Here is a 26696-nt window from a genome sequence, read left to right as displayed (position 1 = left end):
AAAAAATACCATTAATTCATAATATCTCGTTAAGCGCCCAATTAAATTTCAACTGAAATTGATTTCATTTTGCGTTTAATTAAGACGATTGGCGATTAAAACTCCTCGCAATTATAAATTCTTTTGTAAATAATTATACTATATATTTAAAGAATTTATAATTGAGAAGATTTATATGGTATTTAAATAAATAGTCATTAATATTATATCAACATAGTCATTAATTAGTCATACATAGGAACTCTGCTTTTATAATAATCCTGCGAAGTACAGGTACAGGTACTCACTAATATAATGTTGTGTTAATAAAGTATCAAATCCTATTTTAATATTAAATCATGATTTTACAATATAAATGCAAAGTTTTTAAGGCAATCTCTATTGTGTGGATCCAATTGAGTATTTTTTGAAAGACGTATTTCTAATTGAAGGCATAACGTTCAAGCTATATTAAAACAACAGTATTCGTGTAGCTTCGGCTTAAAGTGGTGTTCTAGATCGATTCTATGAAGCACAGACGCATGTCACTTCGATAACACTTTCTTTTAGATTTTCCGGATACTCTTACTGTATATAATTTGCTACAACTTGTATTATTAATAAAAAAAAAAAGGGAATTGTCATTGGTATGAATGATTAGGATTTATCATTTAAACCGACCACGAAGGTTTTATAACAAATAAGTACATATATTAAAAGAAACAACCGGTTAAGTTTAGAATGACTATTAAAACGTGATTTCAACTTATTCAAAGCCAATTTTTTATCTATTACATTTTATTGACATTGAAGTTTATTAACATCACAGATTAAATATTTTTATAGGTTTATATGCCGCCATTATAAAGATGAAATCATGTAGATTTTATACAATTTTATTAAAATTATAGTACTGGTTTTATATAAGATTAATAAATTACCCTTAAGCATGTTATTCGAAATACAACTTGTTTTGTGTCAAGTTTCACATTTCTTTAAACAGCAATTTTGATTCAAAAATATAAGCCCTTTTGCGAAAGTGGACCTTGGTCCACTTGGAAGTAATACTTTTATCAGTCTGAATTTTATGATGCATTTAAGTTTATTTTTTTTACGTTTTGAGAAAGGTAATATTAAAGCTTGTAAGAGATGACACAAAATCAAAAAATAAACACTTATATTTGAGGAAAACATGTTTGTGTTAGATGAAAATCTGTAACATGTCGCTAACCGTAACCTACTACTCAAAGGAACACTAAGTCCCCGGACACTTACTTTATTTACCGGCCAGTTTTTTAATCTCTTCAAATATCTATATTAATATCATAAATGCGAATGTAACTGTATCTGTCAGTTTGTTACACTTGCACTGCTAAACAACACTATCGATTTTGATGAAATAAGGCATGAAGTTTGAACTCTTAGGACGGACGTGAAAACTTTTTTCTCTCTTTGAGTACAAATCATTGAAGTATTTTCATCAGAAACTGAATTCCAAACGGTTGACGCCGCGAATTCCGCTAGTCTGCTATATGATGTTGAAATATTTTTAAAAAGGTAATCGTTAAGAATGTTACTAAGCTATTTGATCATTTTACTCTAGGGACTGAAGGCAATAACCTAATAGAGAGGCGTGTATCGCGTCATTTTACAAATCCAGCCAAGAAGTGGCTCGGTAACAATTCACACGCAACGGAAACATTGTCATTGGTGGAAAAAATCTACTACTTGATATTCAACGGATAGATCTTTTTTATTGTTAAATAATAAAAGTAAATATGTCAGTAGTGATACACTATGTATATATATATACAAATTAGAATAATTATTTATTACATAAAATTCATTTAAATTCAAGATTTAGCCATAGATGTACATAGAAGATCTAGTATTATTATTTCTGTGTTGATCGCGTACTTATGATGCATTTCTAATAATTTTACAACCAACAATATCAAGTGATAAATACGAATGTATGTAAAAGAGATTACGAAAGCAGTCTGACCACCTTGACCGCTCTTGCGGTCACCTGTTTCGTACCACTGCCTGCCCAGCGGTCACCCACCGTGACGTGTGAATGAGTTCTCAAAGCTGTATATTTAATTCATTACAACTTCTATCGGTATCAATAAACTATACAAAGCGGTAAGCATAGCATCTAATATATATAAAACCCCCTACTTTCCGATATTCGTTGCGTGCGGCTAAAATCCTTTTTGCTCGTTTAACCTTTTTATTACACTAATTTATTATTGTGAAAATAAAAAGTAGTTGTGTAGTTTTAGTTATACGATCGCAGGAAGCAAAGATTCGAACAGTAGACTCTGCTGTTTGTTACAACTGCTACGATTATGATAAGTCGAAATCGCGGTACATTTTTATTGTTGTTCTGTATGATTGAGCTTGGGAATAGTGAAAATCATAATCAGATCTTCTTATGAAAATTTGCATACCTAATATCAGAAGTGAATTTGAATTTTGTAATGGTGAATTTTACTACTGACCTATCTTAGTAACCAAACTATCAATATAAAGATAAAATAGTTGAATATGTAATGAAATGTTTTGTAGGTAATGTTATGTGTCACATAGTACGGTCTACCATCAGCAATCATTACAATGAGGCCCACGCCCAGAGCCAGCGCATCTGGGCCGTCTCAATGGCGCGAGAAAGCCGGCTTTCGTTTGACATTTCGTCTGCATGTGACGTTTGTAGGTGCGGCTTACATGTAAAAGGGAAAAGCTGTTTATTGTCCCAAATTTCATTGCTTGGTTTCACAAGGCCTTAAAAACTAATATCGTTTCTCCTAACACTATATTTACACGGGCAGAACAATTAAAATCTCTAATTGTACTTTACACTTAAGGTAAAATAATAAAATAAAAAAACATATTTGCCGAACCTTTTAACACACGTCATGGTTGACTTACAACGAGCGATAACCAAAGTTTTAGCAGAATATGTAAGATCGCTGCATCTTCTAGTATAAGTTTTGTGTATATCGTTTCTCTTGACTTACTCGTTAACTTGATTAATTTTATTGTATAATTAGTAATAATATATATTTACTTATAAATAAATGATGAATTTGTACTATCGTGTAAGTCTGTCAATTGTATGCAAGAATGCGAAGGAAGTCTGGTAGTTCCTGGGCCTGGGTTACAATTTAGGAACAGCGGTAATGCATTAGTATTCAAGTAACTTGTACAAGAAAGTGTCTGCTGGCTGACTATCAATCGAAAATACAACGAATATAAACAAGAGTACCGTTAGCAAAATAGTTACATTATTTATGTATCCTTAATTATTATCCTATAACTGAGCGATACTTATGTATTATATATTTAATATACCGAACAAAACCTTATTATTCGAATTTATAAATATTATTGTTTAGTATTTTTTTTTGTTTAGTGTTTTTTTTATGCTAGCTGTACGTACACAATAACGGTCACTTCCGACGAGTGAAGACCTACTTTTATTTGTTGTATTAGGACCAATACGTGTAGGAAAGTGGGAATCTATTTTTATGTATTTATTTGTATTTTCTTTGCCTAAACAGAAGATAATGGTTCGAGTGTTAGTGATGTTCGTGTTTTTGGATAGCATTTCTTTGTGGGAAATGTACATTGTCAACATATTCATTTTTATTGATAAATTAATAAAAAAGTACTTCGCAACGAGCATCTATTATAATTGTATGTTACGTGTATAGTCATGTATGAGTTATTTAATTGTTAGTAGCCGTCAATAACTGCTTAAAGGTCAGATACTTCATAAGAAGTGTGTTCGCTTGCAAGCATAAAAAAAATATTCCCTAGCAACACTTATAATTAACCGTTAAATTGTTGTCCAAGAATATAAACTACATACATATGTACAAATATTGACAGGTTTTTTTGATACCAAATTAAGGTCAAAAGTATTTTAATAAGATTCAAGAAGATAAAGGTGTCTATGGACAATTTATCAATTAATGATTTCAATACCTTCACTTATTATTTTAACAAGTACTCAATAAAATGTATTTATATAATAAATTTAGGAATATTTAATTGAATGATCGACACAATCATTTATTCAAAAATCCGCATACATTAAAAGCGATTCACGTCTCGATTGCAACAAAGCATAATAATGACATCATTGAGGAGTTAACGCACCATCGACGTGATGCAGAACTATTTATTATTTAATCTGTGGTGATCCAAGCAAAATTGTAATGACTTCGCTCAATCCGTATCTAAAGCAGATTTGAGAGGCCGTGACCTTTATTTTTAAATTACTTTATTTAATAATACAACATTTATTTTTATTAATTGTAACAGTAATAAAAACGTGTTGGAATCGATGTGGATATTGTCCTTGATTCAGGACTGGTATAGACTGATCAGTTTTCATAAAGGACTGAACTCTAAAAAAATATTTCGCTCTCATCCATTGGCAACTATTATATATATCCCGTGTGCATCTTTTTATGATGGGGAGACTATGTGCCTGCAATAACTTAGCCCTTTAGACCGGAACATAGCCATACAAGGTATTGATGGGGATAGAGAGGACGATAAGCGCATCGCCTAGTTGGTGTCTGTAGTTTAGTCATGTACAGTAAGTGCAATACATACTCTTCCTGAGTTAATGTAGTTTAAGGACGGTATGTGTTTTAGTCTAGAATACTTTGTGCGTGTGATATCTATCATCATACTGTTGTTCTGTGCAAAGTGTGAGATGAATGAATATTTATCACATTAGCTTCATTTTTACATTCATTATTTTTTTTTCTTTCATCATTAGTCTGTTTCCTTACTTGTTGGTAGAGTTTTGTGCAAGCCCGCCTGGGTAGGTACCATCTACTCATCATATTATATTCTACCGCCAAACAGCATGAGAGGGTGAGTGAGCCAGTGTAACTACAGGCACAATGAACATAACATCTTAGTTTCTAAAGTTGGTGGTATTGGTGTTTTAATATTTCTTATGGTGTTTCAAGTGGCCCATGTGCTCTTCGTACCTTTAGTTCTTTACCATAAATATTTTTAAAAAAAACAAAAAACCAATCATAAACCATTTTTTTTGTATGCCCACTTCTTTCTATAGATTTTATATGAATTTATATTTTGCAACGGATGAAACTCTATAACAAAGTCAAAAATATAACCTTACAGGCTTAGCTAATATTAATATTAAAATCAACAATATCCAATCACAATGTTAAGTGTTATCAAAGAGTAATTTATAACAAATGCGTGCAGGAGTTGTGTCGACGTTAGAAGTAAGGAGAAATCCGTTAGAACACTTTTCCATTATCGGCCCGATCGCGACTTTCTACCAAATTCATCACGTTACAGCCGTTGCTCTTATGTATTTACCTTAAGAATTTATTTCTTCCGTTTTAAAGAATGTTATCAATAAATTAATATATTAATATTAGCTCTTCTCTACATAGTCATTTCCGCCAACTGTACGCTTAGGTCTTTAAAACTACGCAACATATTTTAATGCGGTTCTTATCAATAAACAGAGTGATTCAAGAGGACGGTTTATATGTATAAAACATGTATAATACAGAAAAACCGAGGATCTCAACTTTCTTAGCCGAAAAAAAAAGAAAGTTTTTTTCGAAAAAAAAGTTTGTATAACCCTCATTGTTTTTAGCCGTGTAAGTCGACACTCGTAGCTAGTTCTGTTATAAATTACACATGATGTTAATCATTTGTAAAATCCTTAATACTTGGTAAAGCAGTAAAAGATATATATACCACACGCAATAAAGGTTTGAAGCTTATTCCAACGCGCAACCCACCTTGTGTTGTTGGATACATATGTGGAAAATTTTATCCGCGATGTACAGGTTTCCTTACGACGTGTTTTTTCATCACTGACACGAGATTAATTACAAACATAAACTACGTTGTTACATGTCGTTTGCCTGGATAACTAAAATACTTAAACCTTCAGTTGACATGACTTGGAATCAATAGTATTCATTATGGATTCGTGAAAAAAGATTTTTTTTAGTGTCGACGGGATTGTTCTCGGAACTTTTGAAGTAAAATTATTATGTTATTAATGTCGATGTTAGTGGTGAAGTGGAATAGTGTTGTACTTTAAAGCTAAATAAATTGAGAATTGTTCGTAGTGGTTATATGCAAATCTAAGGTTGTTTTATTTCTACTTATTTTCGCACTGAATTAGCCTGGTCTTTTACAAAAAATACAACCAAGCAGTTTAGAATAAAAAATACATTTTTTTTATGATTTAATAAATTTTTAGTCTCGAGTTGCAAACAAAAACTCATTAATAACATCCAACGCTCATTCATTGGCTAACAGTAATAGCCAACCGTGACCTTTGTATTGACTGTCAGGAAAGGTCACAATGGAAGATGATTCATCATTTGTGGTTTAAGTTTCTTTAACGTCTTATAATCCATTGATTTTAGGAATTTATAAGCGATGTTTAGCGGTGTTCAGTTAAACGCTGATTCCTCTCTTTTGTCATCATTGATTTGAGATTAGAAAAAAATAAGACAACATTGTCTCACTAACCACCCCCGCTAAAACATTTTATCGGTAAATACGTTAATGTTTTTTCTTTAATCCTCAAACGTAATATTATCAAAGACGATGCTTCAATTAATAAACAAATCATTCTAATATTTTCAATATTACAAATACCTTATTTTTATATTTACTGATGTTTTTTTAAAGTTACCAGATTTCTTTAAAAGGAAATAACACGCCATGCTATATTTATATGTACATTTAGGTATTTTACCGATTAACAGAAAGGTATGAGACTTATTAGGTTAATTGAACATTTACGATTCGTAAAATTGTTTTGGAAGCAACTTTGGAAACCAAAAAATATATTTATGTATAGATTTATCCTAGCTGGTACCTATTTCAACCATACTCAGGTGTTTTAAAGTATTAAATTAGCTAACTTTTAATAAAGTAACTTTAGTATAAGGTCTGTAACTAGACAGCCAGCTTTATTTTTTAAATTTTTTATATTATCATTATTAACTGTTTGACGTGGCCAATACCATAAAACAATACATTATATTATAAGTATTATAGTGTATTTAGTATTAGTATATTATATAAGTATTATAGTATAAGTAGATTGATTTACACGACTCTATGGAAGCCCTCGTATATAGGTAAATAGTTAAATCTAAATGAATATCCCATCAGTACATAGTTTCTGAGATATGCGTGAACAATGAACATACACACAGAAAAACACGGTGAAAATTTTAACTTGTAATATCATATTTACTCAGCTTAAACGTTCTTTTTTGGGTGTATATTTGTGTTATATATTTTGAATATGTAAAAATAATAATAACCAGACCTTGAGTAAAGAGAGCGGACTGTTTTTGAGAGTTAAATAAATTCACTATCGCCTTTGAGTATACAAATAGTAATTATTTAATACCTCAAAAGATTTCTCAGAGTGACCTCTATTAAGCATATTATTTCGCGCTCGTTGAATGATAACAATTATTACGGGGCGAAATAGTCATAAAACTTGATTTTGATTTGTCAATACAGTGGGTACTCGATAATTAAATTCATATACCATATTATGTGGGTCAATGCACACAGCTAGAGTTTCTATCGATTATAGTGTCATTCATATGAACGACCTCAGTGAATGGCCTTTATTTATATATTTTTAGTAAACAGAACTAACAACACAAAAAATCATTTCTGAAATAGACCGCAAGGAAAATGAATAATTTTATTTCAAAAAAATCACGCGCAAAAATTGCAATCAAGTTTTGTGCGGTAAAGTACCTAACGTATGAAGGTGCAACAAACTGTTTCAAATGCGTAACCACATACACCTTATTCAGTTTAAACTAGAATTAGTGGTAGTCTTAAACTAGTCATAAGACAAGGACTCCAGGAGTAAAAAGCACAACGTCACCGACACGTACGCTAAGTTACTTACAGGTAAATAAACCCGAACTTCCTTCAACCTCCGTCAGCTAAACTTCATAACACAAAGTTTGAACACTATGATCACAATGCAACACTTATCAACAAACACTGTTGTAACTGCAATTTTCACACATATTTTCGTAATTCTAAGCGTACTGCGTAGCGGCTACAGCGCTGTCGCGAGCGAATGTAAGACTGGTTGTGTTGAGGTTGCGCGAACGCACCGCATTCCAACACTGGTAAAGTTAATGTACTTCTCTCTTTCTTTTACCTGTATTATCCGTTCGCTAGAAAAGGACGTGAAATACACGTTGAATGCCGTATAGGTAGGTAGACCCGTTATTCATACACACTACACAGGTAAAGTGTTATGACGGTCATTGAAAACTATACTTTAATATTCGCCAATCGATTGAGTCAAAATTATGGAATGTCTTGATTGTTGGTGAATGTTTGATTTATTGACAAATAATGTTAAAGATATGTTGCGTTAATCACAAACCATTTCGTTTTGTAGATACACGAAAATAAAATAAAATAGAAACTTTGCAATGAAACTTTTTACTTACGCTTTTTATAATTAAATTCGCTCCAGAAGTTTAAAGTTTGTTATAAGAAATGTGTCTCTATGTTAAAAATGTTTTTGTTGTTAGGTTTGGGTATAAACTATAAAGTTGAGTGAGCCATAAGTGTCTACGATAGTACAGAGGAAAAAATATATCATTTTCGGGACAATCAGTGCAACAGTGTTTTAATGAAATAACTTCCCCGAACCTACTGATGGTAAAGATACATAACACTTATTCTATTTCTTGGCACAAATAAGTTACAGTATAAATATATACTTAATTGATTATTTACAAAGGTAGGTATTATATAAAATCCCCATAAAATGCCCTAGTGCAAGTATATCGTATCAAAACTTCAAATCTACACTTATACAGTTGTACTTAATATTTAATATTTTTTTATGATATCGGTTGGCGGACGAGCCAATGGGCCACCAGGTGGTAAGTGGTCACCACCGCTCACAGACAATGGCGCTTTATGAAATATTACCCATTCCTTATATTGCCAATGCGCCACCAATCTTGGGAACTAACATGTTATCTCCCTTGTGTCTGAAATTACACCGACTCACTCACCGTTCAAAACAGAACACAATACTGAGTACTGCTGTTTCGCGGTAGAATATCTGTTGGTACCTACCAAAGCGGGTTTGCACAAAGCCTTCCCACTAAGATTTTTTTTTAATATTATCTGTGTTGGCCTATGACTCCACTCCCCCTGATGGTAAGTGGTAGTGGAGTCCATACGCCAAGATGGCAAGTACAGTCAGGAAAAATAAACAGCTCTAGTCGCCCTCGCCATGCCAGCCCACAAGTTGGAAAATTTGTGTGTACCACAATGAGATATTCAGAAGACACCTCAATTGCGTAAATATACTATAGTGTGCAAAAACGACGTCTAAGCTATATCAATTACAATATGAAAATTAAGATCTTTCTTTTGTATGAGTTTGCATACGTTCGTGGGTTCCAGTTGAGTAAGACAAACTGCACCGACCCCAAGTATATGATATTTTTGGGATACTGATGTTGATATAACCTCCTGACCGGATTCCAGGTGTGTACGCAAATGCAAGTGCACATTCTATTCATTCACTCTTAAGCCGATCGACGGCAAATCAGAGAAAGTTTTCAGGTGCAGGACAGCTCAGAGACCCTTGTGCACTATAATATCTCCTCGCATCGATCGGTCGGGAAGACATAATCATCAATGTATCTTGACCTGACCTGTGCTCGTATAAATATAAGTAAATATAACTCTCAAACTGTTGGTTCAAATAGAAAAGTGTAAATGGTCATTTTTTTATACGGAAAAAAAATAGTAAAATCCGTTAGTCACGTAAAATTAAAATATTATTTATTTTAGTAAGTACTACAGTTAAGAAGTTAATTTTTTTTTATGTATAAAAATGTTTGTTTTTCTATTACTCATAATATCTTACTACTACTTTGTCACCGGTTCTGAATCTATTATTTATTAGCCTAATATAGCATACGAGCACATATGTAATATACAGTACATATAGTAGCACTTTAAATAATAAAAGGGTGCTATTATTATTACCAATCTAAAGGCATGTTTTAACTATTGATTACAGTATATATTATCAAACAATTGAAGATATGCATGTACTACATTTACAGCCTTCGCAGAAAAAAATCTAAATAACGATGAAAACGACATCAAAATTCAACGTGTAGTTTAGAAGCATAAGGTTTTGGCAAAGTTCGCTCGGAAAGTTCCCGTGACCAATAATTTAGTCACAGCCATTTCCAGGCTTTATTCGATTAGTCATTTTTTTCAATAATATTAATAGTTATATATCTACATAAAATATCTATATAAATAATATTATAATGAATTTATATGCTTGATTCCACATTTAAGAACACTTTAAATTCTTATTACTTACTACTTGTACAAACAATTCTTGACCGTAGCTAGAAGAATAATACTGAGCTAAATACCATAGTTATATAAAATTATTAATTCATAACATTTAATTACATACTTATTGATTGTTAAAAATATTATACAATGAATTTTCTAGAATGGAATTTTTTATCTGTTATCTTTTGAACTGCCATTAATTTCTACTTCTTGACTCTTGTAACGTCAATGTCATTTTGCATTAAAGCTAAACCAAACTTAAAAAGTTTTTAGTAATTTGGATTTGAGTCTACCTAGTTCTCAACTTATAAATAATAGTACTTTTAGATTTAATAATCTAAATATTAACATTAATAACATTTACTTATTTACTTTTATCTACTTTATGGTATGTATTGTTTGTTTAGTTTTGCATAAAATTACAAATGACAAACGAACATTTTATTGTGTTCTTATTTTTAAGTGATTACAATTTGAAGCAATGCCTAAAGTACGTCGAAGCCGAAAACCGCCGCCCGATGGTTGGGAATTGATTGAACCAACGCTAGAAGAATTGGAACAAAAAATGCGCGAAGGTATTTTAACCTATAACTTTTTATACTTGTTCTCAGCTTTGATACCATAGAAGTACTAATATTACATTACTTTATAATTCATATAAAGCAAATTTTGATATTAATAAAAATAACCATAAACGATAACATGCATCAGTTTTATATTTATTTTCTAGGTAGGTAGTAAAATTTTAGCAATGAATAAGAAAGTTAATTGGTTCCTCTATTGAATAAAGATTATATATATCTGTACTTATAAATATAATAAAATTAAAATGTTTACTTTTTTCCAATCAATATAATAGTATAGAATTAATGCCATTCTATTTTTTTCATTAGCATTGTTCCCCAATAGGCATGGTACTTGTTCTACATGATTTTTTATTAACACTATGTATAGTTATTTTAATAAACAAATTGTTTGCTTTCAGCTGAAACAGAGCCACACGAGGGAAAAAGAAAACAGGAGTCTCTATGGCCAATATTCAAAATACATCATCAGAAATCTCGCTACATTTATGATCTATTTTACAGAAGAAAAGCTATCAGTAGAGAATTATATCAATTCTGCCTGGATGAGAAAATAGCTGATGCAAATCTCATAGCAAAGTGGAAAAAGACTGGTTATGAAAATTTGTGTTGTCTAAGGTGTATTCAGACAAGAGATACAAATTTTGCTACAAATTGTATATGTAGAGTCCCCAAAAGCAAGTTGGAGGAGGGCAGAATAGTTGAATGTGTACACTGTGGTTGCAGGGGTTGTTCGGGATAGAGATCAGAATTTTCCAACAGAAATCTCGCAGTAAAATATCTTTATTGAAACACCTAAATTAAAACAGGGTTTGTCTTAAATTGATATCCAAAACAACTGAAACATGTAAAGATTTTTCCAAATTGAGTGTTTAGGCACTAAATTAGTGTCACTCTCAAGTGAAATGATTCATTTTGTATTGTCAGTGTAATATAATTTGTAGATTAACTACAAATTTTAACAAAAATCAATAAAAGAGATATGAACATTTATATTCTTTATTTTTAGAAAAATAAACTTAAAATGAGTTTTTAGCTTATTCTTAAATTAACCAAATTTATACCCTGAAGCCAATTATTAATAATTATTCTTTATTCTGGTAAATAATTATCTACATAAGTAGAACATTTGTAATTTAAAAGATAAAAGATTTACAAAATAAAGATAACAAAATACTTCTTTAATCATAACTTTGTTGATATTTTTATTAGAACTTATAGAAATATATTTTTGAAAAAAAAAAAAACTACAATTATACTGTAACAGGTTTGTTTCCTACTTCCTTAGAGAGTTCTAAAATTAAGTCTTTATATATAATAGGATTCATATTCTTGCCCAGCAAGTAGAGAATAAACCAATCACCAAATCCAAAGTTTTTTACAATCTTTGCAACAACACGCCTTTTTACATATCTGAGTTGGCCCATGATCATAGAAGTACGAAGAGCAGGTAGTGTAAAAACTAAAATGCGAAATAAAACTGCAGCTGCAGACAATAATGTGAGAAATATGAGCCAGAACCATAGAATAACAAAAATTTTTTCATTAACAATGTTCAACGGTAACACACAAAGCCGATCTTTCAGTTGCAAAGTCCCTGATGGTCCGTAACTTCTAAACCAACATTTTGTAAGCTTTGGAAAAAATTGATCCATAGGGTTAATGGAGGAGAAATCCTTAAAATTTGATGGGACTTTAGGAATGTGTGTAAATGCTGCAACTGCTGCACCATAGTTTCTGAATGCTCCTCCCAAGAACAAATCCAGTAGAAATATTTGGCCAACCTATTAAATTCAACACATGTATATATAAAAAATAACAATATGTTACTTTATTATGAATAGTAAAATATTAAATTTCATTATTATTTACACACAGGAACTTCTTATGAGTCAAGAGTCAGTTTATGATTTTATATAAAATTAAGACTTACCACATTAAGAAGATTAAGTATCTCACAGAATGCATAACGCAAAGCATACATATTGTGCGTGTATAAATTGGTATAACTTAAATATGAAATAAGTTCGCCACGTCTATACTCTGTCCAGTCTTTGGTAACTATTGGACTAGCTGTAATATTACAAACAGAATGTTGAAATTTTAAATTATAGAGGTTTATTAGATTTTGTCTTATGAAACTTATAAATTTATACCCACATTTGCTATTATTGTCATATAATCAATTAACATTTAAGAATGAGCAATGTCATGGATGCTCTGAATTAGACATTAGATAATATATTATACAAACCTAAATCAGACGCTAATGCCTTCAGTCTACCACCTTCCCACATCTTCCAGAGATAACGTGGAGCGTAAAACATAGCAGCTTGGCCTAACAGCACAAAGCAGACCCACTGGTAATATGTATGTTTTATTGGCTCATCAATGATGTTACTTGGGCCGACGCCTAAATAAGCCATATTCTTTCCTTCCACACCTTAAAATAAAATGTATATAGCTTAAATAAACTGCGAAAACATGACCACCATGACAATAGCATTGTCAAACTTACCAACAAGTTTACTTTTCAGAGTATACGTTCCATATATCCAGCAGTAGCTATTGATAGCATCTTTATCAATGTCTTTGTTGTCTCCCATGCAGTGAATAGGTTCACCGAAAAATTGCTTCGAAGTGACCAGTAATGTGAACACCAATAGTACTATTACAGTCAATTTGTAATGCATTCGAAATATATTATTATCCGTACAAACATTTTCAAATTTTAGAAAAGAGCGAAACGGCATAAAAAGATCTATCATGTTGGAAGTTGGAATACGGCAAACAACGATTCAATCACTTCAAAAATATTTAACTAATAGACTTTCTTAACTACCCGCCAATGTGAAACACATCACACGATTTCAACTATAATTGAACTAAACTACAGTAATTTCCAATTAAAGTTTTCGAAAAACAACTACGAATGGGAATTGGAGCGGGAAAAGCCGTATTTATCTGTAATTCTATTTAAGGAAAATAATCAAAACTCAAACCATACTGAAACTATATACATATTAAGTCCTGTGATGAATATTCATATTATTAATTCCTTAACCGGAAATGAAAGGCAAACAAAAAGGAAAAGATTATTATATTTCATTATTATCAATCAGATTTTTAGCATTTAAAGACAATTTTATATGATCGCAAATATACTTTATTTTTGTTTTTCCTTTTGATTATATTTATTCTGGACAGATAAGCTCAGACTATCCTCAGATCTCCTCTTTACATGCAGGTATAATATAATTGGCTCAGACCAATAAAACCTTTTTCTATTGATCTGAGTAGTCGAGTCAATAAATAAAATCGACGTTTATTATTCTGATATGATTTCGAGCGAAATGTATTTTTTATAAATTAAAAATATTAAAAAAGTTGAATTTGCTCCTTAAAAATAAAATAGCAACTTATTGTATGAGAAGAATTTATTTATTTTTCTTATAAATCAAACATTTCAGGCTTCTAAACATTTTATGATCAAATTATAAATGAAAAACTTGTTTGCAATAAATAAAACAGGCATAATGTTACTTAAACATGAAATGGAGATTAGAAATAGTAAAAAAAGAAACTCAACAAAACGTAATCCATAAATCAATCAATAAATAATTACGAGTGCAAAAAATCACTTTTTGTACTGTACATTTATAAAAAAAGATTTAAATTTTCATATCACAATTTTATTTTTTAAAAAACATTTAGCCAATCTTTACATATTAAGCCCACTTCCTTTTTAGGCTTCCGAAGGTTTAACATACTAGTTCAAATACACGTTTTTTTAAATACTAGCTATGTCTATTTTCAAGTAATTCTCATACCTACTTATACTTATTTTCCACTGCCATTGAGCGAAGTGTTCGGAGTGGGGATATAGTATGACAATATTATATTAATTCAAGAGGTCAGGACTGAATCGCATGGTTTACGCGTCAACATTTTTTCTCAATTCTCTGATCATTTTGTTGCTTACAGATAATGGACTGAACATATACATTATATTAAGCTACCAACTTAACCAGACACTCGCACACACACACGTTAACAAGTTCACACGTTACAAACACCAAAATCTGAAAACAGATATAGCGTGTCATTGTAATACTTCAAAATGGTGGCAAGTATGTTTCAAACTGAAGAATGTAATTGTTACTCGTACGGAAAGCAAATCTCTTCATGACTTTTTGATATATTGTTCAAAAGGTTCACGCAGTAAATTTTTCCAGAGATGTATATAAAATAAAAAATGATTTAATTACGTCTTCAAATTTTTGATTGTATGTTTTTCATATAAAATTCTTCCATTTTAAGTATCTTCGCTCTCTGTTCTTTCGTATCGCTGTCTCTGTTTTGGATTTATTTCAGCTTTACATAACTCTAATATCACTTTAATATTAACGATTTTGTGATTACTTAGTATGTTGTTTGTCATAGAATTTTACATCCTATACGGAATGGAATGCATATTTATTCATGATTTTCCAAAAAGAGAGTTTTTATATTATGTCTAAAAAATGATTTCTGTAATCACAAATTATAACAAATTTAAAACGCAACTAAACTAAACATTAGATAGATTTTATTTATATAAATGCACCTAAAACCAATTAACTGAAGAATATTGCTAATGTCCCTTTAGAAGTTGTATTAAATTGAACTTCATTTCATTCATATAAGGTTTCACTTTCAGCAGAGTCTGCAGTCGTTTAGAGGAAAATGATATTACTCTTTGACACATGGTTTAAATAATCTATTATTATTGTACTAATTCATTCGTTGTCTTCTTCAATAAAAATATTTCTAACTAAACAGTCGATCTCAGGTAAACTTATCTGGAATAGATGAATTGAACCAGGAACGTAGTTTTACATTAAATCGGTAGTTCTCTTCGGTGTTCATAATCCAATTGTAGGCCTGACCCATCAATCCCTTGCAAAGATATTGCTTATAATTTAGAATTTACTTAAAAACTTAATCTCATTCACAATTTGCTCTTAACCGCTGGACTGTATTGGTCGAAGGCCATGTTTCCTAAAGCGAAAATATTGTCGGGATCCAGGGCTTCCTTGGCGGCCAAAAGCAATCGCCTGCCGGGCTCGCTCACCGTGTTCGTGTACCATTTCTTCCTCAGCTTGCCGACGCCGTGGTGATGGGATATTGAACCTGGAAATATAGTTATGTAATCAATAATTTATTTTTAATTTACCTACTTATCTATGTTATTAACTGTAGCAGAGATTCTGTCCTCAATCTTTTATTTGATATCTAAGCCATCGGATTCAGAGGGTTGATGTCAATGTCTAGAGATCACTCGGGCCTTCAATTAGCGTGGGTGTATTTCAAGGAACCATTTTTGGTCCAATTCTTATCCTCATATGTATACTTGCCTTATATTTAAAGTAGTAGATATAGTATTGTTTGCTGACGAGTTGAAGTTGAGTTTAAGTTTCAACATAATTGTTCTATTAATTTTTAGGATTTGATTGAAAGCTTGAGATTTAATAAACCTGCTTCGTTCTATTTCGCTGGTTCCTTTGAGGTCTATGATATTTATTTTCCAAACGGTACCTACGTCTTTGACAATCAATGAACGAGTATAATTAAATAAGGATTTTGACTTGAATTTGACTCACCCCCTGATGCTATGATTTCCTCCCGCGCCGCTTGCTCTATCTGCTCGTACACGTGCACTGGGTCATCGAAGCCCACGGTCTTGAACCCGAAGTAGAAGTATATGCAGCACCCCGCGTCGTAACTGAAACGTTTTGTATGGTATTGAAGTTTTTAAAGGAATAAGCAGTAACAACTATGATAATAATAAATACACTTTCGCCCATATATAGTGGCCCGAGAGAATTATAAATCTTCGTGTGTGTGGTGCCGGCGCGCGTGTGTGTGTGACGCCGGCGCGTGTGCGTACTCACGTCTGCGTGAGCCGGCAGGAGATGTGGTAGTGCGTGATGTGGCGGCGCGCGCACTGCTCGCGCACGGCGCGCTTGGTGCGGCGACACAGCGCCGGCGCGCGTGTGTGTGTGACGCCGGCGCGTGTGCGTACTCACGTCTGCGTGAGCCGGCAGGAGATGTGGTAGTGCGTGATGTGGCGGCGCGCGCACTGCTCGCGCACGGCGCGCTTGGTGCGGCGACACAGCGCCGGCGCGCGTGTGTGTGTGACGCCGGCGCGTGTGCGTACTCACGTCTGCGTGAGCCGGCAGGAGATGTGGTAGTGCGTGATGTGGCGGCGCGCGCACTGCTCGCGCACGGCGCGCTTGGTGCGGCGACACAGCGCCGGCGCGCGTGTGTGTGTGACGCCGGCGCGTGTGCGTACTCACGTCTGCGTGAGCCGGCAGGAGATGTGGTAGTGCGTGATGTGGCGGCGCGCGCACTGCTCGCGCACGGCGCGCTTGGTGCGGCGACACAGCGCCGGCGCGCGTGTGTGTGTGACGCCGGCGCGTGTGCGTACTCACGTCTGCGTGAGCCGGCAGGAGATGTGGTAGTGCGTGATGTGGCGGCGCGCGCACTGCTCGCGCACGGCGCGCTTGGTGCGGCGACACAGCGCCGGCGCGCGTGTGTGTGTGACGCCGGCGCGTGTGCGTACTCACGTCTGCGTGAGCCGGCAGGAGATGTGGTAGTGCGTGATGTGGCGGCGCGCGCACTGCTCGCGCACGGCGCGCTTGGTGCGGCGACACAGCGCCGGCGCGCGTGTGTGTGTGACGCCGGCGCGTGTGCGTACTCACGTCTGCGTGAGCCGGCAGGAGATGTGGTAGTGCGTGATGTGGCGGCGCGCGCACTGCTCGCGCACGGCGCGCTTGGTGCGGCGACACAGCGCCGGCGCGCGTGTGTGTGTGACGCCGGCGCGTGTGCGTACTCACGTCTGCGTGAGCCGGCAGGAGATGTGGTAGTGCGTGATGTGGCGGCGCGCGCACTGCTCGCGCACGGCGCGCTTGGTGCGGCGACACAGCGCCGGCGCGCGTGTGTGTGTGACGCCGGCGCGTGTGCGTACTCACGTCTGCGTGAGCCGGCAGGAGATGTGGTAGTGCGTGATGTGGCGGCGCGCGCACTGCTCGCGCACGGCGCGCTTGGTGCGGCGACACAGCGCCGGCGCGCGTGTGTGTGTGACGCCGGCGCGTGTGCGTACTCACGTCTGCGTGAGCCGGCAGGAGATGTGGTAGTGCGTGATGTGGCGGCGCGCGCACTGCTCGCGCACGGCGCGCTTGGTGCGGCGACACAGCGCCGGCGCGCGTGTGTGTGTGACGCCGGCGCGTGTGCGTACTCACGTCTGCGTGAGCCGGCAGGAGATGTGGTAGTGCGTGATGTGGCGGCGCGCGCACTGCTCGCGCACGGCGCGCTTGGTGCGGCGACACAGCGCCGGCGCGCGTGTGTGTGTGACGCCGGCGCGTGTGCGTACTCACGTCTGCGTGAGCCGGCAGGAGATGTGGTAGTGCGTGATGTGGCGGCGCGCGCACTGCTCGCGCACGGCGCGCTTGGTGCGGCGACACAGCGCCGGCGCGCGTGTGTGTGTGACGCCGGCGCGTGTGCGTACTCACGTCTGCGTGAGCCGGCAGGAGATGTGGTAGTGCGTGATGTGGCGGCGCGCGCACTGCTCGCGCACGGCGCGCTTGGTGCGGCGACACAGCGCCGGCGCGCGTGTGTGTGTGACGCCGGCGCGTGTGCGTACTCACGTCTGCGTGAGCCGGCAGGAGATGTGGTAGTGCGTGATGTGGCGGCGCGCGCACTGCTCGCGCACGGCGCGCTTGGTGCGGCGACACAGCGCCAGCGCGCGCTCCCACGACACGGACGTTTCGAACGACTCGGCCACCACGCCGTAATCTAGCGCCAGGTCCTGCGTCGGCATCAGAGTATACACTTAAATATTCTTCGATCGACTCATTCGGCCGTGATTGAATTGACAATCTACAAGATAAATAAAATATTATTGAGTTGTTAGACTGTTAGACTGATTATATTTGAATGTTCATAATTATCAAATATATTTGTGTACTATGACATATACTAACACTTTTTTTGAGAACTACCTGTAATAATGAGTGACTTCAATTCCAAGATAAATGAAATGATTTATATATTGTCTCTTGTCGGGAAGATACTACCATAGGACAGTATAATGTAAGAGGCGAACGCTTAAGACAAATTACTGATAACAACCTGGTGATATCAATTAGTGTCTTTTAAAATCATAGTCAGACACCTCAAACTTTGATATCACCTTAACTGAATCGGATCAGAGCAGCAGAACAGGTGTTCAATCTTAATATAAAATTATCAAAGCCTTCGGAGAAAATAACTTTCGGGATATTCCTTTCGCTGAATTACTTGGGGCAAATGAAAACATATCTACAAAAATGGACTCCTATTGTATTTGTCCCGCGTCATCAAAAGGTTTCAGCAAAGACTTGTTTTCAAACAATTATTTCTTCAATACCAAAAAACCCTGAACCTGAGTTCGTAAAAGGAAAGTAAATGGTGATTCTTATAATCCGCCAAATAATAGGACGACTCTGCTTAGTGCTGACTTACAAGAATGATCAATATTATGAAAAACTCTCCTTCGAATTTGGAGGTAAGATAATCTAGAAGATACGTTCGTGGAGTACACCACACTGTTCGCATCTAATGTCCATTCAAGGAAGATATAAATACAAAAGATGGAAAGCATTAGTCTAGAATTTGGCTTTAACGGCAATTATAGTAAAATTCAAATATGAATTTAAATCGTGTACTCTAAAGTGATGGAATTATATGTAATGCCGATATATAGATCTATTTACGATGCATGAGAAAAATCACAGAATGCTATTGGAGTATTCTGTGATTTGTCTAAAGCATTTGATTGTATACAACACGAAACGCTTCTTTATAAGCTCAAATTCAACGATATTAAAGGTAAAGCTCTTGATCTCATTGCTACATACTTAAGTCAAAGAGTCCAAGAAGTTTCCGTTGATGGAATAAAGTCTTCTGGATCTACGTTAAAAATGGGCGTTCCACAATGATCAGTTTTGGGTCCTTTCCTATTTCTAGTATATAGTATAGATGATCTTCCTTTGTATGGTAAAGGCATTTGTGATATATAATAAATTCTTCTTGGGAGAAGGTATCCCTTTCTATAATAAAATTCCGCAGATATTCTTAACTTTTCAAATCATTTGAAAGAAGGCATATTATTGCAAGTTTGCAATTTGCATGCAAGTTTTTATAGATGATAAAAAGCGGGGAGCTAAGACTTCCAGGCAGGGTGTATTATATACATATACAATTGTATTTAACTGACATAATTTTGTATTTTTCAATATTGAAGAAGACTAACTACTGAATTTTCTTGCCGGTTCTTCTCGGTAGAATCTACATTCCGAAACGGCGGTAGCTTCACTTAATATAGTTTGTTAAATGACGATTCAAAAGGGCTTGTAAAAGCCTACTTGAATAAAGTATATTTTCATAGATTTTGAGCTATGGAACTACAAAAAATAATTACGGAGGAGGAGTATGGACGGTAACTCAAATGAACCACAACTGACATGACGAACACAACTGTTCTGTTAAAACTATAGCGCCTGAGAAAAATATAAGTTGTATACGTAATACGGTTCATGAAAAATAGTTTTTTGCCTTCTTCCTTCTTCTTCTATATTCCAAACCGGAGCTAGTTTTACATAGTATGTATTATACAATATAATATATAATTAGAATTTCTTGAAAAGGGTATTTGTATTAATACTACTTATAAAATATGCTCTATTGACTTTTGAAAATTATTTACACGAATATACAAAACACACAAATGAGACATAATATGTTCAAGCACTCGTCTCCACGCCACCGCGGGCGGCAGGCGGCTGGTTCACTTTCAACAACATGGAAAAGAAGTCATCAACGCAGTCTAAATAAATTAAAAACTTACCCTAACATAAGCAATTACAAAGGTCAACGTGTATCCCATTTCGCCGTTCTTGGCACCCCCGGGCACTCCTCCGTACTGGCCGGCGATGCTATTCAACTTTTTCTCACTTTCAGCGACCTGCTCGGCTTTCCCCTCCATGAGGAGAGTGACCACGCACAACTTGAGGGGGTCGAATCCTCTGATCTTCGTTATGTAGAAACGCTTTAAACCGTCTAGTAAGACACCACCCCAAGATTGCTCCATTTTTAGAGCGTGACCAAAACGGAACTAGAAAAAAACAACGACGAATAAAGATCAGATAAATTATATTGTCAATGTCGCCGCGAAACTGCAGAAATAGTTTACTTTACTTTACTGGGAGGAGTCCCATGGTTGGAATACGATCTATTCCCACCACTCGAGAAACGACAACTTTACAATACAACACAAATGGACAACTTTGACATTTTAGTGACGCGATATCATTGGTCGTGACGTTGAATAATCTCGTATAGGGTATACGCTCCCTGTTGCATTTGGAAAAGGATTATAATTTTGTAACTGGGTTATGTGGACTAAATAACAAATCGAGAGCGCTTGATTGTGACGTTACCTGTTCATTGTCCATAAGTCGTATACTAGAGGGCTGTAGGCGTTGCTTGGCTACCTCTCTCTCGAAATAGAATCCAGATTCCCAATCCGGGAATACCAGCGACCCGTAACGTACTACGGGCGGTAATGGACGGATCTTCAAAGTGACCTATGATGATTAAAAAAAACTTTTGATTTTTAAAAAGTAACTAGTAAAGTTCAGACATTGTTATGGAGTGACAAAGTTGGTTAAGGTGGAATGAGACGCTTCCTTTTTCGTTCATTTTGATCTTTGGCAAAGACACGTCTTAATAAAAAAATTGACCAATATCCGAAGCCAATATCCAACATAGTTGGTTTGGTTCAAATTTTATCTATTAGCCAATATTGAAATTGAAATTCAATTTCAATATTGGCTTTCGCCATTTGAATATTCACTCGAACGAACGTTCTTAAGAGTTCTTTATTCAAGTAAACTCAAAATTCTTTCGAATCCTCAAGTTAAAGTATTGGATTAAAGAATAATAAAATATAATACACGAATTTCCTAAAATCTGGCTGCAGCCTCCAGATAAAACAAAAGTTTGCGTACCTCAGTAACAACTCCCAAGCAACCTTCAGATCCCATAACTATATGTTCCCACTCCGGGCCGCAGGACAGACGAGGGACGCGGCAACTTTTTTGAATAACACCCAAAGGGGTCACCGCCTGCAAGCGAAGATATCAATCGATGACGTCAGCTTGAACTAATTTTACGGTCTTTTCTTCTACTAAAGTACGAAGGTAACAAGAGAATAAAATGCATTTTTTCTATTTATATAATCTCGAAACGCATTATTTCTTACCCTAACTTGGCACTGCAGGGAGCTACGCACACCGTTAACACACAGCTGTACCCCCAGTACGAGTTGTTTTAAATTGTGATGAAAGGCTACCGTAGCCGTTGTAGCAGTCTACAAGCATAACATTGCCTCCCATGTTCGATTTTAATTTGTATTAAAATTGAAATTTACGAAAACGTCAATTTACATGCGTAGATCTGTCAAAGATGAAACTCTAACTTTTTCGACCTCAAATTCAATGAAGTTAGTTATAGAAACTCGTACTACCGATTTTAGTTCATCTGCGTTTTCGTTTGGGGCGCTGATAGGATTTGTATGGAAGAAAACCGAAAGTAAAATACTTGACTAGTTATCTGGAAAACTCGTACTAGGACTATTGAACAGGAAGGTAAGATGTTATATTTCTCGTGCTTGTTAATCGCACTAGCTCACTTCCAAATAGGACACGGTAATACACAGTATTACTTATTACCCGATCGCGCACAAAGTTTGTCGCACACATCAGACGAAATATTAGGTTTTCCCATTAAATTATTATGACTTAATCAATACCAATTCGTAGAAAAATAATATTATTCATTTTCTTGCGTGACTGTGACATTTATGGCTACTTTTGCTTTTTCAAACTTATAACGAAGAGCGATTTTCCTTTCAATGGTTATTAAATTTCACAGAAGTAACAATTAAATTCTGCTTCAGACTTCAAATGTCTACCTTAGTATGGACGACGAGGTCTTCTATATTTCCATACGTGTTCTTCTTCATCCCACTGGCTCTAGTTGCCACCCATCCGCCTAGTGTCGAGAATTCATAGGAGTCTGGTTCGTGGCCCACTGTGAAGCCTCTCAGACGCATCTCGCGTTCCAAGTCCTGACCGACGATACCGGCCTAGAAAATAAACCGATGCCAGCTTTACATACGATACGTTTTGTACATTTTCCATTGAATAGAAGTAATTACAGAATTTACACATATTAACATGATATTTAGTATTATTATTAATTTTATTGATTAATAAATAGAATAAAGAAACTTTTATAGTAATTATTTACTATTACCCCCTCCTCTCCAATCCAACAACCAAACTCAACACAATAATTTATTAATTAAATATTTTTACTTTGTTAAATTACCTGAACGTTGGCAAGCAACTGATCCTTGTCTAACCATAATATAGCGTTCATTTCACTCGTGTCGAGGACTACGATAGGTCTGTCCTCATTTGCAGGACACGTCACGGCACCGGACACTGAGGTCCCACCGCCAAAGGGTATGATCACAAATTTATGTTTAGACGCACAGCGCACTATTTCTTCTACCTTGAAAATCGTATTAAAATACATTATAACACCCTTAATAATGACAAAAAAATAAAAACCAATATATCTAGAAGGGTTTCCGAAATAAATACTGAAGGTCCCAGTGTCTAGAAAATAATTTTTTTGTGTTTAGTATTAAAATCTATATTCCAAAGGCAAAACTTTACGCAAATTTTCCATTGTGATTCGTTGAATTTAATGTATTTTGCTTGTCTACAAAATTAAACTTTATAATAAATATACATAAACATACAACAAAAATGTACAATTCTCGTAAACAATTAGTATATTCCATTCGTTTATAATGCCGATACCAATAAACTTACCTCGTCATGGCTAGTTGGCCAAATTACAGCGTCGGGAATTCTAGGAAAACTGTTATTCCTTAAATTGTAAACATCATGCAATGTCTGCCCATGTGCCCTTATAAGTCTGTCTACTCCGTCTGTACTGAGTAATGATATTTTTTCCAATTCTTCCTTTATATTGTTTGGCAATCGACTGCTTGGAAACGAGCTTGGTAGTTTAGGTTGTCTCGGTTCTATTGTCAAGTCTATATCGAATATTTCTTTTACCCATTGTTGTGCGTGCGGTAGACTTTTGCCGGATATTATATATCTGAAAAAAACTTTATTTTAAGTATTTTCTTAAAACAAGTAAGCAAAGTTCCCGACTATTTTCAAGCTACGGGTTTACTTGTGAAATTTTTTTAAATAACGAGATATACAGAAATGATATGATATATTAAAATCATAGTCGAGCGAAGCGGTCTATCTGTTCTTGCTGTATTATAAATTTAGCAGCATAAGCGACGTGTTTTATACAGGGTTATTGGTAATTCGACGTATTCCCGTTAGGAGGTGATAGGGGTGTAGTCACCCCTTTTTGCGATAATTTTAACCCCCATATGCATAGTGCAAAATTAAACCATTTTTGAATTATCACGTTTTTTAGATTTTTTCAAAATAAGTCAAAAATGCAACTTCAAAAATGTATGTAAAAAATAGTATACTTTAAAATCTATATTTTTCTTCTAATTTATAAAAACGAATAAACACTGGTTATTTGACAATATTAAAATCATAATTATTGGTCCAAATTTAAAAATGCGAGACGGAAAACGATATTATTTCAATATTTTATTGTTTCTTTTCCACAAAAATGCCTTAAAAACAAAAAAAAAAAAAGTTATGAAACTTGTCCTGCAGATTATTTTAAAAACATAACCGTTGTCTTAGCTTTCCAAAAATGTATAACAACTAGGAACTTATTTCAAAACAACCGAAATAAAATTATCATCCGCGCAACACCGCAAAATAAGAATTAAAAAAACGCATCAAATATGATGCGGATCAATCTGACTAATTCGGTAGTTGAGTCACCACCTAGGAAAATAATGCGTGCATAATAGGGGGAGTCGCTTCGAGCAAGAACTTTAATTAGGCTAAATTACAAAATGTTTTACTTATAGTTAAGTATAATTCTGTTGTATTATAAATAAAGGTATATTAATCATAAGGGCTGTCAGCATATCGGGCTTTGTGCAAGCTCGTCTGGGTAGGTACCACCCACTCATCAGATATTCTACCGCCAAATAACAGTATTCTGTATTGTTTTGTTCCGGTTAGAAGGGTGAGTGAGCCAGTGTGATTACAGGTACAAGGGACATTACATCTTAGTTCCCAAGGTTGGTGGCGCATAGGTGATGTAAGGAATGTTTAATATTTCTTACAGCGCCTTTGTCTATGGGAGGTGGTGACCACTTACCATCAGATGGCCCATATGTTCGTCCGCCAACCAATGCCATAAAAAAAAAACTAGCAAATCGCATGAAATACGTTAATCTAAGGTTTGTTTATCTTTTTTCCTACTTCCATTGGAATAGACCATATATTTATCCTAGGCTATGCTATATATTTATACGAAGTGGTATACGAGGAAAAGTTAAATAAATAACATGACTATTAATGTAAAAAAACTAAATCGATTTATTTTTTATTTATTTAAATAAAATATCATTTGATATGTCTGTCTCATTAAGACCTAACCTAACCAATCACAATCCTTTGCTATATAGGATTCTTATAAAATACGGGCGCGGCATAAAAGACAACATGCATAGAGTCTTTGCTGCTGAAAGCATTTAAATATTAACTAGGTCACTTGTTCAGTATGCTATTAAGCGTCGTGCTATAAATCTCTATATGCATACCTACGCAGGACTAAAAACCATCAAGACCAACAACTTACAGATATCCGTGTATACTTTCCAACCGCAAATAAATACTGATAAAATACATTTTGCTATAATTTTCAAATAAAGCTATTTCATATTATTGATTGAGGATTTATCTTATCATTGCGGTATAAATTAACGATTATGCAAATAATCTTTAAATTAATGATATAATTTTATGTAATATAATATAATATATAATATAATAAATGTTGTTTTCACTAGTGTGTGTGAAGAATGACTGTGTAAGGTTCATGCGATATCTATGCCTATGAGAGAGTGTAACTTTAGAAAACAAAAATGATATTTTAATATTTCAGTTGAACTCGGTTTAATTACCTAATTAACTAAAAACATATCCCCTGTACTTTACTGTACTATCTACGGGTATGATCCGAGGGGTCCCACTCATTAGCTATTTTAGCGCCAAATATTTTTAGTGAATGAGCTAGAGTAGGAAAAAAAGAAATCACATCGTAACTTTTTTCGATTAGCAGACATTGACAAATACAAAATGATATAAGCTTTTTCACCTCCAAGCTATTCGGTTATTCAACGTTAACTCAATATTTTTAAAAACTATTATTCCAATATTAAATGACTTATTTGAGCCATTGTAAAGAAACTCGTTTGATGTATAAATTAGGAAATTGTAAGTTCAAAACATAATTCAATATATATAATATAAAAAAAAACTAAAGTATTTCCGTTGGTTGCTTTAACACAATTAAACCGCTCTAATGAAATTTGGCACAACAGTATACTCGTAGATCACTCGTGTTCTAACCACAAGAGGACAAAAGACAAATAAACAACATTTGACA

The 26696-nt window shown here is 35.2% G+C and overlaps 5 protein-coding genes across 5 annotated transcripts in view; 1 reads left to right on the top strand and 4 right to left on the bottom strand.

The window, feature by feature from the left end:
• The window catches only part of Myo10a (Myosin 10A), an 81417-nt gene extending 73272 nt beyond the window's left edge, over positions 1-8145 (bottom strand). The window contains exon 1 of the mRNA XM_026643173.2: positions 7943-8145. The gene's annotated coding sequence lies outside the window, so the exon portion shown is untranslated. The remainder of the gene's footprint in view (positions 1-7942) is intronic.
• The window catches only part of LOC113402879 (probable aconitate hydratase, mitochondrial), a 184582-nt gene that overhangs the window by 31052 nt on the left and 126834 nt on the right, over positions 1-26696 (bottom strand). The window lies entirely within an intron of this gene.
• Positions 10663-11963, top strand: LOC113402873 (protein BUD31 homolog). The gene is made up of 2 exons (XM_064215892.1): positions 10663-10967; positions 11378-11963. The coding sequence occupies exons 1-2, from the start codon at positions 10874-10876 to the stop codon at positions 11716-11718; spliced, it is 435 nt and encodes a 144-aa protein (XP_064071962.1). The 5' UTR covers positions 10663-10873; the 3' UTR covers positions 11719-11963.
• LOC113402872 (innexin inx2-like) lies at positions 12081-14025 on the bottom strand. Its single transcript, XM_026643223.2, has 4 exons — positions 13495-14025; positions 13231-13419; positions 12910-13049; positions 12081-12760 (listed from the first exon to the last, which is right to left on the bottom strand). Exons 1-4 carry the CDS (start codon positions 13742-13744, stop codon positions 12230-12232), a joined length of 1110 nt encoding a protein of 369 aa, XP_026499008.1. The 5' UTR covers positions 13745-14025; the 3' UTR covers positions 12081-12229.
• The window catches only part of LOC113402892 (alkyldihydroxyacetonephosphate synthase), a 33842-nt gene continuing 21761 nt past the window's right edge, over positions 14616-26696 (bottom strand). The window contains exons 3-11 of the mRNA XM_064215866.1: positions 23963-24254; positions 23451-23636; positions 23032-23205; positions 22067-22183; positions 21497-21643; positions 20905-21171; positions 18665-18825; positions 16619-16740; positions 14616-16148 (exon numbers count right to left, since the gene is read on the bottom strand). Of these exons, the coding sequence (XP_064071936.1) occupies positions 15967-16148; positions 16619-16740; positions 18665-18825; positions 20905-21171; positions 21497-21643; positions 22067-22183; positions 23032-23205; positions 23451-23636; positions 23963-24254 (1648 nt within the window). The 3' untranslated portion in view covers positions 14616-15966. The remainder of the gene's footprint in view (positions 16149-16618; positions 16741-18664; positions 18826-20904; positions 21172-21496; positions 21644-22066; positions 22184-23031; positions 23206-23450; positions 23637-23962; positions 24255-26696) is intronic.

Source organism: Vanessa tameamea, chromosome 9, assembly GCF_037043105.1.
Source record: "Vanessa tameamea isolate UH-Manoa-2023 chromosome 9, ilVanTame1 primary haplotype, whole genome shotgun sequence".
NCBI lineage: Eukaryota > Metazoa > Arthropoda > Insecta > Lepidoptera > Nymphalidae > Vanessa > Vanessa tameamea.
This window is presented reverse-complemented; position numbering and strand designations above follow the sequence as displayed.

Excerpts from the sequence above, each read along its gene's own strand:
- LOC113402873 (XM_064215892.1), top strand. The coding sequence starts at position 10,874 with ATGCCTAAAGTACGTCGAAGCCGAAAACCGCCGCCCGATGGTTGGGAA. Across the intron at positions 10,968-11,377 it reads GGAACAAAAAATGCGCGAAG|CTGAAACAGAGCCACACGAG; the intron begins GTATTTTAACCT and ends GTTTGCTTTCAG.
- LOC113402872 (XM_026643223.2), bottom strand. The coding sequence starts at position 13,744 with ATGATAGATCTTTTTATGCCGTTTCGCTCTTTTCTAAAATTTGAAAAT. Across the intron at positions 13,420-13,494 it reads TCTGAAAAGTAAACTTGTTG|GTGTGGAAGGAAAGAATATG; the intron begins GTAAGTTTGACA and ends TTTTATTTTAAG. Across the intron at positions 13,050-13,230 it reads GGCATTAGCGTCTGATTTAG|CTAGTCCAATAGTTACCAAA; the intron begins GTTTGTATAATA and ends GTAATATTACAG.